The sequence below is a fragment of the Ovis canadensis genome, chromosome X, assembly GCF_042477335.2.
Source record: "Ovis canadensis isolate MfBH-ARS-UI-01 breed Bighorn chromosome X, ARS-UI_OviCan_v2, whole genome shotgun sequence".
Lineage (NCBI taxonomy): Eukaryota > Metazoa > Chordata > Mammalia > Artiodactyla > Bovidae > Ovis > Ovis canadensis.
In genome coordinates, this window is record NC_091727.1 from 85,324,663 (window position 1) to 85,344,389 (window position 19,727).

Below are 19,727 nucleotides of genomic sequence, written 5' to 3' on the forward strand. Positions count from 1 at the left end.
GCGCACCAGCGGGCTGGCACGGGCGGGGGTCGCAGCACCCGCATCTTGCCCCTGCCGGGCCCAGCCTGCAGTTTTTCTCCCAGCCGCAGCGGCGGCCCGCTGGTTTCCCCGCCTGGGGCCCGCGCACAGCCGGCTAGCCTCCTCCTTCCTCCCCCACGTCCCCCGCCCCTGGCTGTCTGGCAGCTCCGCAGCGGTGGCGGTGGGGGGCGGGGGGCCTTGGCGACCAGGCTTCTTCCTTGTCTCTCTCCTCCTCCCCGCGCCTGGCCGGAGCCACCCCTCCCTCTGCCGCAGCCGCGTACACGTCGTCGGACATTTCCATCGGGGCTTAGGGGGAGGAGCCAGGAAGGGGGGCGCGGGGCGGGGCGAGTGGGAGGAGTGAAAGTTGGAGCCCGACAAAACCCTACACGCCGCGCTCAGTGCGGACAGACCGCGCGCAGCGACCTCCGCACAGGTGGTCGCGCCGGTCCCCGCCGCAATGTCGACCAAAGTTCTCCTGATCCTCTTGGGCACGCTGGTAATCTTTCCGTGGTGAGTCTCCAGCCCTGGACCCAGGAGTCCCCGCCCAGGCCCCGCTCCCTCTCCCCGGGAGTGAGGCCGGCTCCTGAGAACTCCCGCACCCCGTGTTCCTCGAGCCCCACTCCCCGCCTGCCCCAGGCCCTCGCATGATCTACCCTGGTCCCACGTCCGCTCGACGCATGCAGCCGGCCTTCGCCCCGCTTCCCCTAGGATGGAAGCCCCGGGCCCCTGAAGGGGCGCCCAGGAAGGAAGACGGGACGCCTGTCACCTGGCCGCTCCCGTGCCCCCTCCCTTTACCCCCTGGGGACCCCCCTTTCCAAACCACTGCAGCGGCCTGGGACCGATCGCGTCCTACCCGCCCCCCCACCCGCACCCCAGCATTCCCTGGGAAGAGGTGACCGGTCTGGTCAGGTTCGCGCCTCTGCGAACTGGGGGGGACTTTGGGAACGTGGCGCCCAGAGAGGTGTGCGGGCAGGGGGAAGAAACTGCGCTTAAAATGTTTGAGTGTTGTTGGCTAGTGTGTTCTCTCGTTCGAAAAAAAAAAAAATTGTTTTTTCTCTTTTCTGAGCGCCTGGTGAGTACCAGGCACCGTGCCAGACGACTCTGACTTTATTTGCTTCCCTTCCCGCCGCTCCTTTTGGTGCCAGTCCCAGGCGAGAGCCTTGGTTTAGTCCAAGAGTTCCCACCCCAGCTGTCCACCCCATCCCCCTCTACCGCCAGATTCCCTCTTCCTCCCTAATGCCCCCAGACGCTCTTGGCTGACTGGAGCCAGGGGTCAAGAATGGTCATCTCGGAGGCCTGTGGTTTTGGATCCTGCATTTCAACCCCTCCCACTCTTCCAAAGATCAATAGCAGGTTTTCCTTGGAGCAGCCGGCTTCCCTCACACCTTCCTGGGGTCCTGGGACTTTGCCAGGAAGGTTATCCCCTGAATCTCTGGCTTCTGAGAGTGAAAGAGGACTGCTTCACATTTTTTAGATGGTTTCCCATTCAGCTGCAACTGTCACAAGTTTCTAAGCTTCCTGATCTTTCTAGAAGCCTCCACCACTAGACTTGTCTTGCTTTTTCGTTTCGGGGAGGGGTATTGGGGAGATGGCTTCTCTCCCCACCCCAGAATACTTCAGCTCATCAGGGGCAGGGCTGTGTAGCTGGTTGCTGGCTCATTGATGCCCTGGCGAGGAGGGGGGCTGGCTTCATCAGGGGGCTTGGTAAATATTTCTGAATGCGTGCTAGGAATTTCCAGTCATCCACATCCCTCTAGATGTGAACTGGACTAGTTGGGAGAGATGACTTGGTGACTGGGGCAAAAGAGGGATATAGGGGTGCAGAAGGGGGGAGGGGAGCAGAGAGAAAACCAAGGAAGAGGGGCTATTGTGATGAGAACTACCCTTCCAGCCTAGGGGGAAGGACTGCAGAAACTCACACTGTCAGTTCAGGCACTGTCCACATGGTAACCTGTGACGTCATTAAAGAGCTGGGGAGGTGGCAGTGGGGTGTGCTGGCACGGGCCGTCTTGAACCACCTAGCTCGGGTCCAGGCTCAGCTTGAAACCACTTGTGTGACACTGGGCACACCTCCTACCTCCATCTGGGCCTCAGTTTCTCCATCTGTAAAGTGAAAAAGAGGACTCATATGAGGGGGAAAAAAGCAGTCCAGTGGCCCTTCTCATATTCTCTTTTCTTTCCCCAGCCAGCTGCCTGAGCATCCTCTGTGGGGGAGGGGTTGCAGAAATTCAGCTCCATCTTGGACCATTGCATCAAGAGGGATGTGGTTGCCTGAAAAGCCCCATGGGAAGACCCCCCTAGTCCTATGCATGAGTGTTTTTCATGTTTTGATTATTTCTAGCCATGAAAGTTGGCTTAATGGCTAGCTGAGGAAAGGTGTATTCATTGTTAGCAACTTCTTAACTCCAAGATCCCAGGATGACGGGGCTTTTTGATTTGTTTGAAATTTGTTACTGGCAAAATCGATTTGTCAGATGACAGCAGCCTCAAGACCCTCTGATCTCATTTTCATGGCAGACATAGTCTGGGACCAGAGAGACTGTGGTGGTCTTTGGGCCTTTGCTTGTTTGTTTGCCTCTCGAAACTCAGGGGTTCTTCTGGTTGGCTGTGGACTTCTGGGAGGGGTCATGGCAGGCTCTGGCTAACAGTCCTGATCATGCCACGCTCTCAGTCAAGTCACACATTTTGCAGTCCCCTAGTTCTCCATCCCCCCCGCCCCCCCCTCCCCTGCCCCACAGAGGCTGGCATGATCTATTCAGAGGACAGAGGGAAGAGCCTCAGGGAAAGAGGGCATCTCTGGATATGTGATTAGAAATGGAAATTGCTTTCCCCAAGCCCAGTTCTTCCCTTGCCCACAGTGGGAAATAGCCACCTCAGACATGAGAAATGGCATCAACTTGGCACATCTGGACACCACTTAAGCAATTCTAAGAGTTTGAAATACTGCAGGAGCATGCATTGTGCTGTTCAAGTTGGCCTTGCCTTGGTCTGCAGTACAGAGGCCATACCCACATCTCCTGCCTTGTTAACCCCTTCTTTGAGGGAGCAAGCTGTCTAATTGATTTTGTAAACTATAAAATAATTTTGTGTTACCGAGATATAAGAGTGTAGAAATCAGGAGTGGATTTTCACAAAGGAAACATGCCCATTTAAACAGCACCTAGACCAGGAAACAGAAAGTTGCCTGTCCCCTCCCCCACCTCCACCAGCTTCACCACTCTGGCCCCTCCAAGTACACCCTCTTCCCCAAAGAAAAACACTCTCCTGCCTTCCAACATCACAGATTAATTTGATGATGGCTTTTGAAAAAGCTTTTAATTATAAATTTTTTCAAAGACATAGAAAAGTACAGGGAACAGTAGAGTGAATCTCCATGTACCCATCACCAGCCTTGTTAATTATCAGCTCATAGGCAGTCTTATTTTCTATGCATCCCACCCACTCTTTATTTCCAGCTTAAATTCTTTTAAAGCAAATCTCAGACATTGTATCATTTCATATGTAATTATTTCTAATTGTAAGGACTTCAGAAACAGAATAAAATACCACTATTACACTAAAAATGTTTAGAATGTTTTCACCCTGAAGAAACTAACCAGTCAATATTCAAATCTCCCTTAATGTATCATAATTTTTTTGTTGTTGTTGTGTTGTGTTTGGTTTTTTTTTTTTTTTATGGTTTGCCCTTTAAAATCAGGGCTCATATAAGGTCCATATATTTGCAGATTTTTATTAGCATTTTAATTTTTCAAAATGCTTTTTTAAAAAATTAGAACATATATGCAGAAAAGTGCTCAAACCATAAGTGCACGGCTGACGAGTTGTCCAAAAATGATTCACACTGATATCAAAACACCCACATCAGGGACTGGAATATGACCAGAACCTCAAGCTACCTGGTGCCCCCTCCCTCACTGCCTCCCAGCAAAGGAAGCATGACTCTGATTTCTAACACTGTATCTCCTGTGTTTTATACATTTGCAGGTGGCTTTTTAAAGTTTTTTAAATTTTTAAGTTTAATTCTTTGTGTAATATTTTGGCTGTGGCACTCAGGTTGGATTCCTGTTGACCATCTATTTCCTAAATAATAGTCTTTGTTTTCTCTCAGTTCTCAGAGCTTCCCCCAGCCCTGGCCCCCAGCTGCAATGTAGTAGAGTATCACTAAAGCAAAGACATGCAGTGTTCTGACCCTCTCTGGGAGAGAGTGCTCTGGTTTTCCTGAGCATTTCTCACAACCCTGGCCCTTTGCCTGCCCATTTGCTCCCAGGTGGCACTGGTCAGGCAGACTGGAGACCAAGACTAGTAATGGCAGCTGATTGGCTAGAGTTCATACACCCACGTGCTCTTGCTTTTACCTTGAAATATTATTTTAAAATCTTGAACGTGCTTTTGTTATTGATTTTTGTTAAATAAAGAATGACCATTAAAGATGGATAGCATGGGAAGTTCCAATGGAGAGCACAAGTTTTAGAAGAAATTAACAAGAATAATCTGGCTCATGATTTACTGTTACCAGGTACTCTAACTGTGCTGTGGGTTGCCGACTTATTCACTCTCCCAGGAGGCACCAGCTGGGCCCCCTCAGAGTGGAGGACAGAGGTTCACTTGTTTGTTTTTATGTTCTAGCATTGAAGGACCTCAAGTTGAATCAGAGGAGGGATCCTCTGCCAGTGCTGATAAGGTCTATGGCCCAAAGCCCCAGCCTCCTGAAAAGGACCTCTCCTCTGAAGAAATAAAGCCCACTGCTGTTGGTACCCATAAGAAACTTGGCAAAATGCCAACAGCCACGGAAATCCTGGATGGCATCTTCCATAACTATGACTACAAACTGCGCCCTGGCATTGGAGGTGAGTAGCAGGACTTAAATCTCCCAGGCCCCAGAGGGTAGGAGGGTTGAGGGCCTAAGTGTGGAGAATGGGCCTGGGGTGTAGGTGGTGGTGCCCTGCATGTGGGCAGGAACAGCTGTTGCTGACGTATCATGTAAGAGATGTCAGTGCTGGTCTCAGCAATGCCATTGACTTTGGTCTAGACTTTTCTCTCACCCTCAGTTTTTCCAACTATAAAATGAGATGACTGGACTAGATGATTGACCTTTGAGGTATGTCCAACTCTTCACAGCCTATAAATTGGGCCTTTTCATGAGAAAAGAAAGAAAGAAATGGTATCAGATCTTGAAACCATGTAGTCCAATCCTTACCCTCTTTATTTGCCGCTGACCACACCCTCCCGTGCCCCACACTTCTGTTTGACACTTACCTCTGCCACTTCTGCTTACTTTACAGAGAGACCCACTGTGGTTACCGTCGAACTGTCTGTCAACACCCTTGGGCCTCTCTCTATCATGGACATGGTGAGTACTGAGCTTTGATTTATAGTATCTTCTAGCCTAGTGAGCTGGCCCATGAGGCTTTTCAAGTACTTGGTTTTTCTGTGTCTGTAACAAAAGAGGTTTTTTTTTTCTTTTGGGGGGGGGGGGAGGATTTAAATGACAAGGACTTGAGAAGGAGACTGAAAGTAGTAAGTCCCTTGCTGCCTGAAAAGGACCTTCGGAATCCTGACTGTATCTTTCATTATTTCATTCAAAATAAAAATAATAAAGCAACTTTAAACAACACAGTGGAATGGCTCTTTTCTTCTGATAATGATTTTTATGGACTTACTCTTGTAGTTACCAACTGTTGCTCTAGGAATTCTTCCCTAGTTTCTTATCTCCTTTTGTACTCCCCAGGTAGCCTCCATGAGCTCCTACTTGATATATACAAAATGCAAGGTTTCTGTTTCTGCCTGCCCCAGGCAACCTACTAACCCAGCCTCCTGTGTGACATGCCTCCTGTAGTCCCAGCCCTGCTTAAAGCATGAAATTCAACCCCACACTCTAGCAGCCAAGGCTCTCCATGTCTGCAGCCAACTCAGGGCTCTAGTTTTATTTATTTATTTTTTCATTCCTTTAGAGATCATGTACACTAGTCACACTAGCGTATGGTTTTCCCAGGCTATCTTGTGCTTCTGAGCCTTTGTTCAAGTGATTTCCACTTTGGGATGGCATTTTTCCAATTTTTCACCTTATCCTCCCAGATTTAACTCTAATGACATCTCTTTCATGGCATCTTCCCTGCCTTCTACAACTATTAGTTGCTCCCTTTTTTACTCACACCACACTCCTTTCTCTGACTCTCAGACCTTTTAGCGTATATCACAGTTGTTCACCTGAACTTCTCTACCTCATTGTATTGTAATTATGTACTCTGTATCTGCCTTGCTCTCTCCACTATGGGTTCCTTGATGTCAAGGACCCAGTATATGTTAGCTGAGCAAATGAATTATAAAAGATGTTCTTCAAATGTCATTTTCATCTGTGGAGCCTGATAATGAGGAAGACTGGAGTAACCAACTCCATCACTGCCATAGGCTTGGCCTAGCCCAGGGCAGACACAGTTTTAGCACACACCTTGGTACCCAACAAGCACCATGTGACTGGGTGAGCTAAGCATCTAAGCTCTGAGGTAGTACTTGCAGATACACACTCAAAGGTAAGTAAACATTCATGGAAGCTCAAGGTGTTTATATAGGTTGAATGCAAGAGTGGGGTTCCCCACTGTGATGCTTTGTTTGACTGCCTTATTCTTGGGGCACAGTGTACTTATGTATCAGCTATGCAAAAATTAGGACTTCCCTGGAGGCTCAGAAGGTAAAGAGTCTGCCTGCAATACAGGAGACCTGGGTTTGATCCCTGGGTTGGGAAGAACCTCTGGAGAAGGAAATGGCAACCCACTCCAATACTCCTGCCTGGAGAATCCCACGGATGGAGGAGCGTGGTAGGCTGTAGTCCATGGGGTCGCAAAGAGTCAGACACAACTGAGCGACTTTACTCACTCACTCATGCAAAAATTAACCCCAAAGCATAGGGGTTAAAATGACAAATAATCGTTAGGTCACAGCTCCTGTGGGTTAGGAATCCAGGCATGATTTAGCTGGGTTCTCTGTTTCAGGGTCTCCCAAGGCTGTAGTTAAGGTGTCAGTTGGGACTGGGGTGTCATCTGAAGACTTGAATAAGGAGGGTCCCCTTCTAAGTTTTCATGTAGTTGTTGGCAGGGCTTATTTCTCTGGCTACTGTCTCTAGGCTTTCCACAGTCCTTGCCACGTGGGCCTCCCCACAGGGCAGCTCACGTGTGGCAGGTGGCTTCCCTCAGAGTGAACAAGAGCATGAGAAAGAGTGCTCAAGATAGAAGCCACAAACTTTGGGGAAGGAAGAAGAGAAATGTGAGAGCAGTCAGATCTTTTTGAGTTTCTGTTGATATTTTAAAGCTTTTTTTCCCTCTTCCCTTGATGTCACATTTATTCATTGCTGTCACCAATGTGCTTACCACTAAAATGAGTATGAATTTAGCAATTAGTTTGACTAAAATTGTTGATAAACCAAGAAATACTGGGTTTTGAGCCAGAGGTTAAGGGCCTCTGGTCCCACCATCATAGCCACCATTTACTCTTTTTTTAAATTTAAATTTATTTATTTTAATTGGAGGCTAATTAATTAATAAGAAAGGCACCTTTCAGATAATTGGTGGGAGCATGGCAAAAGTGGCCTGAAGAGTAGTAGAAAATCTGGCTACCACCTCCTTGTTATGTGTGTAAGATGTAATTTGGGGAAATCTGTTTCTAACATCTGCAAGAGCCTTTGTTGTGTGCCTACTCTTGTTGGCAGCACTGATTTCACGGGGAGGACTGCTACCTGACAAGCCTGAGGGATACAGTTTAATGACCCAGCCATCACCGAACCTGGCGTGTAGCACAGAACTGGTCCAAAGAGGAGCCAGCAACTTGATTTTCTTTGGCTGGTAACATGTTGCTTTAGCCTGGGCCAAGTGCCTTTAGAAGATTCCAAACACTCATGTGGTATTAAATTTCCCAGAGAAGTCTGGCCATCTGCATAGTTCCCCATAGTTCTTTAAAGCTGTGGAAGGTCCCAGTCCTTGTACATAGCCTGTTTTTCTCTGCTGATACTGTAGAGTGTGGTGCTTGGTGAGGAGGAGTTCCAATACCCTTCAGTCATAAATTAGAGGTTGTGGAGAGCACAGGATTTGTCCTCAGGGAGAGAAAACAAGCCCCCTTGTCAGACTGGGGAAGATTGAACCGTTAGTTATCAGTTGGTGTGTCCTGAGCTTACAGTTGGAATCCGGTTAAATGGGAATGAAATGCTTATTTGAAACCCGGGAGTGTAGCACAGGAGCAAGTGTGCCCCGTAGTGGGAATGCTTCCTCTGCTTACTCAGCAGCTCTGTAGGCCAATTTGGAGCTGCCAGCCACTCAGGAGAGCAGAGCCACCCTGAAGGCCACTCATGAGGGCTGGTGTGGTTTGGCAGGGCAGGGCTGGGGGCTCTGCATGTGAATGGTAGTCAGGCTTTTTCCTGTGTGATTCTCCGTACTCCTCCAGGGAACATTCTCAGTCTTGGGGGGCTGGCTCCCTGTAATTGGGCAGTGGCTCTCACCACCTTGTGTCCTGAGCAGCAAAGGCAAGCAGAGATGGTCTTGACTCGTGCTCCCCAACCTCGAGGGCTCTACAGGCCTCCTCATTGTGGGTTTCTGGTTGGTGGTGTTCATTATTTGATGCAGGAAAACTCACAGGAAAGGCTTAGGGGTCCTGCAGAGGAAAACTGGACCTTGACCCCCAAAGGGATTCTTGGAACAAGTGGAGTAAGCCCTGGAGAGTAAGGCAGGCGGAGGTAGTCCCAGGGCAGGGCCATGGCAATGATGCTCTGAGCATCAGAGCCAGTATGTTTCCATTAACTGTTGGTTTGATTTCGAACAGACTCCTTTCTCTCTGACCTCTAAAGTAAAGGAGATTGAACTAGCCCTAAAAGTTGTACCTTGGCCTTGTTCTGCTACTTGCTGTTCAAGCTGCCTGCAGTTCTGTTAGAGTCTGTTGTTTTTTTTCCTCCTTTCAATACCAGTGGTGCAGATCTCTAGCTTCTCATACTTCTTCCTCTTAAACCTTCTTTTTGATATTTAACAATTTATGTGATAGACCATATCTAGAGACCAAATACTTGTGCGTTACTTAACATCTGTGCTCCCCAAATAAAAGCTGAAAGGGGCAACTTCATTGTATGCAATCAAAGGTGCATATGTTTGTAAATGTTTAGAATGATTTTGACCTGACATCTTTGATTTGCTATGGAAATGTGGGAGCCCAGATGGTGTTAGCCTGACTGGAGTAGCATCATAGTCCTACAGGGGAGTATCGACGTGATGAGCCCAGCCTTTACAATTAAGCCACCATTGTCTGTCCGTTTCTGGGTTAAATGTGTCTTCCCAGATTGCTATTCATTTGGGATTTTTTTTTTCTTTCTGGAATACATGGAAATAGAGAATGTCCTTCACCTAAACCCATGCTGTTTTCCTCTGTGCAAACCTAAGTGGGCTCCTGTCTACTAGATAGGTCCATCACAAGATGGCACAGGAATGTTCTTTGTCTGCACAGCCCCAAATGTGTGCTTTTCTATCCTTGCCACCAGGAATACACCATTGACATCACCTTCTGCCAGACTTGGTATGACGAACGCCTTCGTTTCAATGGCAGCTTTGAGAGCTTTGTTCTGAGTGGCAACTTGGTGAGCCTGCTGTGGGTCCCAGACACCTTTTTTAGGAATTCTAAGAGGACCCATGAGCACTCAATCACCATGCCCAACCAGATGGTCCGCATCCACAAGGATGGCAAGGTGTTGTACACCATCAGGTATGTCAAGCTTCTGGAGTCTTGCCTCCTGCGACTCTTCCCCTTCTGAGAATTTTTGCCAAAGAAACATGGACTGAGGTTTCATCCTGAATGATACTTCTAAGGTCCCCTCCAGCTTTCCCAGACCATGAGCTCAATCCCTTGGTGTATAGACATATATACTAAGGCCTCAGAATAAGAAGATATTGCTTAAGGCCACAGCCCGAGTTTGTGGCATAGCTGGGACTGATATCTGGGTGCTATGGGGCCGAGGAGGTGGTAAAGAATGGGAGAGTGTTGGCAGGTCCTTGAAGCTGGGATGGGCAAGAAACACAAGCCCATCTAAGCTGGTCCATACATTTCTCTGATGATGGAGGCCAGAGTAGCCATATACATCCAAGCTGTTCTTCCACTCTTTTTGTCTCTCCTTTGAGCTCTTTGTCTCAAATCCCACCATTGCCACTCATTGGCGGTGGTCCCCAGGCCCAAGCTGGGTAGATACCTAAGTGTTCAGGGCCAGCCTAATGAGGCTCCTTTCTCCCTTCCAGGATGACCATTGAGGCTGGATGCTCACTCCACATGCTCAAATTTCCAATGGACTCTCACTCTTGCCCTCTGTCTTTCTCTAGCTGTGAGTACACTCTTAGGTTTCTGGGACCCCAGAGTCATCACACTGGGCCCCTTCTTTTTCTCATCCTTGCCCATCCTTGTTCATTTTTCTGCCTTTGTTTTTTTCCCTTAAGATGGTGCCAAGGTTGCCCAGGGCCTCCCAGTCCATCCTCATCTTTCCTGCTGACAATGCTGTGTTGCTTAACCTGGGCTTCATGTTGGCTTCCTCCTCCTTTCCGCCCCATTTCAAATCAGTCACCTCTAAAGTGTATCTCAAGTATGTCTGCTCTCCATCTTCACTGTCACTACTATCTTGGTTTAGATCTTTGTCATCTTCCACTTGGACTTCGCAACATCTGTACTTTGAAGCTGACCATGTCCAACATTAAATACACGGTCTCCTCCCAACCTCTACCCTCAAAACAAATGCATTGCTTCTGTGTTCCCATCTGTCTCATTGAAAGGCACCATCAACCACTCAGTGTTCCACGCCAAGAACTTTGATGCTTCTTTCTTCTTCACCTCCTACATCTATCCAATCAACACATCCTGTTGGTGTTCCCTCCAGAATCTCTATTGATTTTATTTCTCTGCATTCTCTCTGCCACAGCTTTGGCTCCTGCCTTTGTTCATTTTATTGTGCCTGAGTTATTGCACTGGGCTCCCATAACTGGTCTCTCTGTCAACAGGCCATCCTCATATAAGAGCTAGAGTGACCTAGTGGAAGCATCATCTAGACTAGGTTACTCCTTAGTTTCAAATTCTTCCTGAACTCTAGAATCAATTCCAAATTGCTTAAAATAGCACTCAAGGCCCTTCATGAACTGGTCCCTGCTATCCACTCCTACATACCTCATCCATCTTCTGTGAGCCGGCCATCCTGAACTTTTAACGTTTCCATAATACATCAGGCATTTTCACCTTTTTGTTCATAGAACACACTCCTCACCCTTTTAGCCTCATCCGTACAGAGAATATTTATCCTGGACTTTTAAGACTTACTGAGCATGTCACCCACTCTATAGAATAGTCTTTTCTGGGTGTGTCCCCAACTGATCTTTCCCTCCTTTGTTCTCAGAGGAATTCCAACAATTTATGTGTACTCACTGTCTTATTCAATAAAATGTGAATGCTTGAAGGCAGGGCTCCTGCCTTGCTCATCTCTGTGTGTCTAGCACAGGGCATGGTACTGAGGAATGCTCAGTAAATGCACTTACTGGCTGGCCTTCAACAATGAGGTAAGAGAGGTAAGGCCCCACAGCTGGTGCAGCCAGAGTCAGGACTCCAGGGCATTGCTCAGACACCATGATGTTGGACGCCTCAGCTCGGCTTCCCAGACTCACATGGCTTGTCTTCCCATGTTGCCTTACAGTTTCCTATCCTGAGAATGACCTAATCTACGAGTGGGAAAATTTCACGCTTAAGATCAATGAGAGTAATTCCTGGAAGCTCTTCCAGTTTGACTTTACAGGAGTGAGCAACACAACTGAAACTGTTACAACCCTGGCTGGTAAGTGCACCTTGGAGCTAGGGCTAGCCAGAGGCCCAGGAGGGTGGTAAGGATGACTGAAGGTAGCCATCCATTCGTCCAAATGCTATGTACTCATTCTATGACAATATTGTAGAACATGGCTCCTGTCTTATAAATGCTAAGCACTTACAACTGTTTGCAGAGGAAACTGAGGCTTTGTAGCTATATCTCAGTCTCATCTGCAAAGAAGTAAGTGCTTTGCCAAGCCCCGGAGAGGGTAGGTGAGTAGATGAAGTTTTGTTGCTGTCAGAATTTGCAACTAGCCTTGTCATGCAGACCTTTTGGTTTCCAGAGCTTTGTTACAACTGACCTACTTGGACACTTGGGGAAATGGAGGTCATGTGAGTTCTCCATACTCAGAACAATCCAAGTGGTTCCAGTTGAGTGGGATGCAGTCTGTCCTGATGGGAGGTTGGAGGCTGGAGTTCTGTCATCAGCTATGTGAGGGCTGGGATAATCTGGAAGAGGTTTCAGCAGCTACAATACTGCCGTATCAACATTTATTTTAAAGGAGCAGCCCTGACACGCACAGATTCCCGTCAAAGGCTTCGTGGTGGATTCAACTTGGATGGTGATCATTGGTTTTCTGACCTTGTCCCTCACAAGGACTAAAGGGGAGGGTCCTGGGTCTATTATACTTTAGCTCCCAATTAGGTGTGAGTGTCTTTGCTTGTGTTCCTAGGTGATCTGAATGAGGAGCCAAGGGGCCTCCCTGGGGCTGCTCTGGGAGCAGCCTTTTCACACATACTGACCAGTCAGGGCAGTGGCGGCTCTGCCCTCACCGTTTCCAGCCTGCGGATGGAACCAGTCACCCAGCCAGCCATTTGCCATGGAAGGTGTCTTGCTTGGCTTCCGTGTGGCTAGGCAGAAAATCTGCTTTTGCTTTACTCACTGAGTTGGTCCCTGGGTGAGGAATAGCCCATGCTCATCTGGCTAGAGCTTTGCTTGCACAGTACTAGGCAGGGGTAGAAGTCTGCTTTACAAATGCTTTCCTTTTTCTCGGGGGCTCTGGGTAAGCAATTTTACTCCCTTTGACTTGGGACCCTTGCTCTTCTGCTGGCTGACCATTGGCATGCCTCTTACCTTTCTGCACCTTGGTTTCCCCAGACAGGTGGGGACCCATCATCAAAAGCAGCAGGAGAAAAGGCCCATGGGCTTTCAAGTCACTAGTGGTTCCGTTTAGTAGATGGTTGTACATTGTTTCAAAATGGTACCCTAGTGACTACAAAGCCCCAGAGGCAGCATCATCACCAATGACAATAGGTAAGCACCCCGCCCTCCTTGGAAGAGAGGAGAGTTCTTGAGAGAAAGGAGAAGGCCTCCTTTATCTTCTGCGAGAGATGAGTTGATCTTGAATCATAGTTTCTTCAGTATCATAGTTATCTTTGGGACTGGTCCCAACTCTTTCAGTCGGTCCCTGGGCAGTTCTCTCTGTCTGGAGTAGACTTAGGTCCTAAGCTCCTAAGGGTTCAGAATGCAGTGCTAGCTTGGTACTCTGGCCACCTTGGGCCTTCAACCAGAGAACCTCTGCTTCAGGAGCCTTACCCGCAGTGAGTAATGCATCTTTCACTGCTGGCTGTTGAGCCTTTGATACAGAATTCACCCATTATAGGATTTTGCTTTCTTGCAAGGGAGTTTCTTCCTTCACTGGACAACTCTGTTCGTCAGAAAAAACCTCTCTGTTCATCTGAAATTGAAATCTCTGGAACTTCCACCCGTTAGACTTAGTTCTTTTTCCCTAGAACTACTGAGCTTCCACTAAGTCTAGTCAGTCTTCCACAGGGTCAGGATCAAAGAGTCAGTATTATAGTTCCAACCCTGGATCATATTCTTTTATAGACTATACAGCTGTAGTTCTTTTCCCTCCCCTTTGTTCTTTTTTTTTTTTTTCCTCCCCTTTGTTCTTCAAAGCTTTGGCTCCACTCATCCTTCTAGTCTCAGTCTCTGGACACAGTCTTTTTCATTGTGTTCCTCTGACAGTGCAGTGACCAACTGTGCTCTGGCTGAGGCAGATAAGAGCAGAAAGCATCTTTAGTTTTTCTCCCCCTCTGGCTTCTCAGCCCCAGATATCTTTTTTCCCTTACCCATGCTCCTCCATTCCTCAGAAATAAGAAAGTGTGTGTTAGTACCTTCACTTGGCCTTAAAGGGTAAGTTCCCATCTGTTAAAAAGTAGAGAAGGTTCTTCTTTGGTGAAATAGACAAAATAAAAATAGAAAAAGCCGATAGAATAATCAATCTTATTGCAACAAGAATATATCAACTCAGCAAAGTTTTGTGCAGAGTGGCTATAGCTGAGTAGGGCCATTTTAATTGCAGTCGAGACCCCAGGAGAAAGAGCTAGGATCTCGATAAATAACATTCTGGCTAGTAGGCAAGGATGAGTGGTCCCTGCAGCAGCCCCGGAGGAGGACTTCTATCTGCAAAGCTACTATTCTGGACACAGGTATTCAACTCGCCCCAGGCAACTTCCTGGCCTTTTCCAGAAGATTCTGAGAAGTCTTGCCCCTTGAGTGTCAGTGGTGCCAAGGTGAGTAGGAAAGGCTGGTCTTCCCATTCAGTCCCAACATACCCAGACTTGCTGGGCAGGTGATCTACTTTCTAAAATAGGAGGACACATGGACAGGTTAGTGTTCTGGTCTGCTTTACAGAACTGTTGCCAGGCAGCAGCAAGAGTTGCTGTGCATCTGCTGGGTTCTAGGCTGTGCTGGGCTGGGATGGGCAGGAATATAGCAACAGGGCTCAGGTGAGACCTGCCCTGAAGGGGTTTAAAAACCCACCTAATAAGGCCAGCGAATTCTACAGCATCACTGAGGTGGAGAGTTGGAGCTTAGTTTCACTGAGGAGCCAGAATTTGAACTATTGTAAACCCAACATGATGTTGAGAGTAAAAAGAGATATTCTGGCCTCAGAAAGGCCTCCAGAATCTCCGGGGGTCATGATAAGCATGCAGAGTGTTTGGGCATGTCAGACTATAAGGCAGCATGATAGGTCCAACAGAAGATGCCAAGTGGAGATAGAGGCTGTCCTCAGGTCCTGCACAAGCCATCACTGCCTAGGCTAAGAGCCAACATCAAGGACACGATACCCAATGAATGCGAAAACCTCAGTCAGCCTTGTGGATGTATGTTCTGCAGACCTGACATCTAGAGGACTGACTGAAATTTTCACTTTCAGCTAATTCTTCTATTTTCTTGAAACACTCATTTTAGACTAGGGTAATAGACTAAGAACAGGAGTCCAGGGTTCGAATATTGGTATAAATATCCACACACTATCTCAAGGAAGCTGAGTAGATAGGGTTAGCTTAGAGTAGGGTGTAGACGTGGAGGCCTCAGTCAGCCACCTGGACATTAGCCATGTGGTTCTGATATCTAGACGGCTAACTGATTTTATTGCTTTCACTTGACTATTCTGCTCCCTATCCTGGAAAGATGGATATGGGGTGTGTGACAGTGAACTGAGAAAGAATTGATGAAGGTTCTAGCCCTGGCTTGACTCTTAACTGACCATGGGCCTGGCAGTGAGTCTCCTCTCGGACTTCCTCTGTGTCTCTGTGTGTGGTATTGCCTTAATGTGCCTCTGTCCAAGGACCGTGGTGGGCACCCCATGAGCCCCTATTGGGCCCTTAGTATGCATGTCCTTCTGCATGTGGGTCACCCTCGTGGCAGTGCTATAGTGAGGAGGTATTTTTTAAATATCTTCCAGGTGATTTCATAGTCATGACGCTTTACTTCAACGTGAGCAGGCGATTTGGCTTTGTGGCCTTTCATAACTATGTTCCTTCCTCTGTGACCACAATGGTCTCCTGGATTTCCTTTTGGATCAAGAAAGAGTCTGCTCCAGCCAGGACTTCTCTAGGTAAGTGGGTGAGGTAGGCATCTCCTTGGAGCACAGAATTGCCTTTTCTGGGGGCCTTTCCAAAGTGTAATATATCAGCTAGTAGTGCTGTCCACCTCCACTCATCTCCTTTCACAGGGATCACCTCTGTACTCACCATGACCACTTTGGGCACCTTCTCGCGGAAGAATTTCCCACGCGTGTCCTATATCACAGCCTTGGATTTCTACATTGCCATCTGCTTCGTCTTCTGCTTCTGCGCTCTGATGGAGTTTGCCGTGCTCAACTTCCTGACCTACAACCGGACGGCGCCCCGTGGTTCTCCCATACTTCGCCATGTATGAGCTGGTATGGGAGTGGTGGCAAGGCTTTGGAGGATGGAGGCATGCAAGTAGGGCACTGGCACTCATGACACATGGGTGGCCAGCTCACCAAGTAATGAGGGGTAACCTGGGACTTTGGGGGGCATTGGGTAAATTTTCTGGTGTGATGGTGGAAATTCTGGGATAGGTGTGTGGGAAAAGAAACAGGGTGCCAAGCTTTGAGTCCTCAGGAATCCTTGAGAAAGCACCTGGGCTTGGTTCATCTTCCCTTGACTCATTCTGATTTCTTCACTCATTCCTTTCAGCCTCGTGCCACGATCCGTGTCCGCATCCCTGTCACTGAGCATCCGGAAGCTTTTGTGTGTGACGTTGAGGACTCCGAGGAGGACGAGTCGGGGGAGAGTGAGGAAGATGAAGGCCCATCCTGCCCAGCCCAGCAGGCCGCCAGGCCAAGCCGCCTCCGGCGCTCTGCTGGCTGCAGCAGGTGGTGCGATAAGTACTGCTGCATGGTCCCCACTTGTGACGCCAGCAGCTGGCAGCAGGGCCGCCTCTTCATCCATGTCTACCGCTTGGATAACTACTCACGAGTGATTTTCCCAGTCACCTTCTTCTTCTTCAATGTGATCTATTGGCTTGTTTGCCTTAACCTGTAGGTGCCAGCTGGTACCCTGTGGGGCAGCCTCCCCAGTTCCCCAGGAGGTCCCACAGCCTTTGCTAAGGGAGTTGGAGGAAAGCAGCAACCAGAGAATGTCTTTCCTTCCCCTTCCCCAGCCAGCAGCTGGCAGGGCATCGCTCCTTGCCAGTCACGCCCCACCTGGCCCATTCACCGAATCTCCTTAGCGGCCCATCTCAAGTAGAACGGCCCCATGTCTGTTCTTCCTGGGGCATGTATGACACTCAGGCTTTGAAACGTAGACTCAGCAACCAGCTCCCTAGGATGGTGTCCATGTGTGAGCGGATTAGCCATCTCCCCAAAGGGCTAACACCCACTGCCTTTTCCCAGAAACCCAGCACTGCCTTTGTGGTGCTCTGGGCCCAGCTCTGGCCTCAGCCTCAAAGTGCATACACCAGCTGCTTGCCTGATCCTGGCACCTGCTAATGATGCTGGGCAGCAGTGTAACAGGGGAAGGGGATCTCCGTCCTAGGTCCGATGATTATATTCTTGACTCTCTTCTCCCTGCCCTCCTTTCCCTGCAGATAGATGGGCACTGGCGTGATTCCTCTAGGAGGAGGGGAGCCAGCAAGTGAGGACAGTACCCCTCCTTCTGCTGCTGTGATACCTCCCTCTCCCCTCCCCGCAGGCCTTCATTGCTCATCTGCACCACCAGTTCAATGCCTTGCATCCAGTGGGTGTCTATTTTTGTGTGTGATGATAGTAATGGCCCCCTGCTTTGTATGCCCCTTTCTTCCTCCCCCTTGACCCTTGTGACTTTTCTGTGACTTCCCCGGTGACTTTCCCAGCCCCAACCCAGGTGCTAGGCCATGATGACTTCCTGGGGCCAAGAAACAAAGGGAATTCTGCCCTCTGCAGTGGGCATTACCGGCATTGATTGGTGCCCAGCTGAGGCACAGCATAGGAGTTCTGCCACTTCCTTGGCCCCTGGACCTGTGAGCCAGTCCACTCCTATTTCTGGGGCACTCTGACAATCACAATCAATCAATTGAATTCCCTTAAATTTGTACAGCACTTTACCTTTTGCAAAAGCACTTTTGACAAATTATTTCTATTTTGAGCCTCATAGCCTAGTGATATATTCAGGGCAGGATTCTTATCCCCATTTTGCAGATGAGAACTCTGAGGCACAGATTTCTATGGGACTGTGGATCTCACTGGAAACTACCCAGGAGCCCACTGTCACGCGACAGGGCTAGGCAGCTCTTTCCACCATGATTTGATTCTATAGCCTCTGCTGACACCCCAGGGGCAGGGCCAGCCTCTTCAGCATTGGCCTGCTCAATTCCTGGGCCTCAGGTGCTCAGACTGCCCCAAAGATCTAATCTCTCCTGGCTCTAGTAACCCAGTGAGGTGAATTTGGACATGCCCCAATGCTTATATATGCTGAATGAAATCTGTGTCTGTATTTTATTGAGGGGTGGGTGGGTAGGGTAGGGGTCCATCTGCTTTTTGTCACCATCAACTGTAAAGGGGAAATATATCAATAAATATATCAGTAAAGCATAAAATTGTTATGGCTGGTTTCTTGGGTGTTTGTTCTCTGCTGAGGTTTTTTGTTTTTGTTTTTGTTTTAATTTTTAGTTACTTATTTTTGGCGTCACTGGGTCTTTGTTGCTGTGCACGGGCTCTCTCTAGTTGTGGAGAGCAGGGGCTACTCTCTTGTTGGGGTGTGAAGTCTTCTCATTGAGGTAGCTTCTCTTGCTGTGGAGCTGTGGAGCACGGGCTCTAGGGAGTGGGTTTCAGTAGTTGCAGCTCACCGGCCCTAGAGTATGGGCTCAGTAGTTGTGGTGCACAGGCTTAGTTGCCCCACGGCATGTGGAATCTTCCTGGGCCAGGGATCAAACTTGTGTCCCCCGCATTGGCAGATGGATTTTTAACCACTGGACCACTAGGGAAGTCTTCTGCTGAGGTTTTAAATCTTAACTCAGTGACTCAAATCTTTGTCTGTTTTCCTCCCCATCCATGACTCCTAGACCTACCGTGCACTTGCCATGTACTTTTCTCTCAGTGGAGAACTTAAGGGAAGACACTGACCAAGTGGGTGCCCCCCCCCTTACTGATTCCCTTATTTACTCCTATACCTCTTCTCCCCTCCATGTTTCGTTTGCTTTGCCCATCATTCTAGCTTCATCTAGTCAGCTTCCTAAAGATCATCAGACTCAGAACACTCCCCATTTAAAGATGGGGATGCTGAGGCAGCTATCACACAACCAGTGGAGTGGGACAAAGTCAATACCCTGTCTGGCTTACAACAAGCCTGGAGATCTTGGTTGATAAAATGAACTTTCTAAAGGTATTGGGAAGTGTTGGCCCTGGCATCCCTTGACACATCCAGCTCTAAGGAAAGTCAGAAATGATAATAAGAACCAAACAGGAGACAAAATGGCATCTGAACAGCCAACAGTTTTGCCATAAAGTTCTTGAAATGATGCACAAATCTTGAAATGATTTCCCTGTAAGAAATCTACATACCTTTACTGTTCATTTTCTGATGTCCTAACCCGTGACACATTACAATTAATAATAACAAGTAACAGGGAAAATAGTTGCTCACTTTTAGTTATATTAGATGCAGGGATGAGGGGAGAGAAAGCCTGGCTCCTGAGCAATGAGGACATGCAAATTTGTGAACACTCATATTTAAATGCATTTTGAAACAGTGCAAACCTGATTAGTAAAGCTAAAAACAAAATTCCTACCATTAGTAAATTTTAAGAAGTTCATGTAAACAGTTCTTTAAAAATGAATACGTTAAAACCATAATGGGATGCATAATGTCAAAAAATCAAATTAATGAAGAAAAAAACTCCATATGTTTAAAAACACATGAGATGCAGCCAGCACCACATTCAGAGAAAAATTCATGATTTAAGCATTTCAATTACTGAGCACAATGGAAGATAAATGAGGTAGGCATGGAAACCTAGAAACTGGAAAAAGGATAAAAGCACATTATATCTTAGAAAAGTTTGCAGGAAAGAGGGATTTAAAAATTAATTAGTGTCAGGAGAACTAGCTACT

General features: G+C 47.9%; 1 protein-coding gene across 1 annotated transcript; it reads left to right on the plus strand.

Annotated features, from left to right (window-relative positions):
- Window positions 1-359: 359 nt before the first annotated feature.
- On the plus strand, window positions 360-18,214 carry GABRE (gamma-aminobutyric acid type A receptor subunit epsilon). Its single transcript, XM_070290578.1, has 9 exons — window positions 360-528; window positions 4,645-4,865; window positions 5,301-5,368; window positions 9,530-9,750; window positions 10,278-10,360; window positions 11,711-11,848; window positions 15,576-15,728; window positions 15,846-16,045; window positions 16,336-18,214. The coding sequence occupies exons 1-9, from the start codon at window positions 476-478 to the stop codon at window positions 16,681-16,683; spliced, it is 1,485 nt and encodes a 494-aa protein (XP_070146679.1). The 5' UTR covers window positions 360-475; the 3' UTR covers window positions 16,684-18,214.
- The last annotated feature ends 1,513 nt before the right edge of the window (window positions 18,215-19,727 follow it).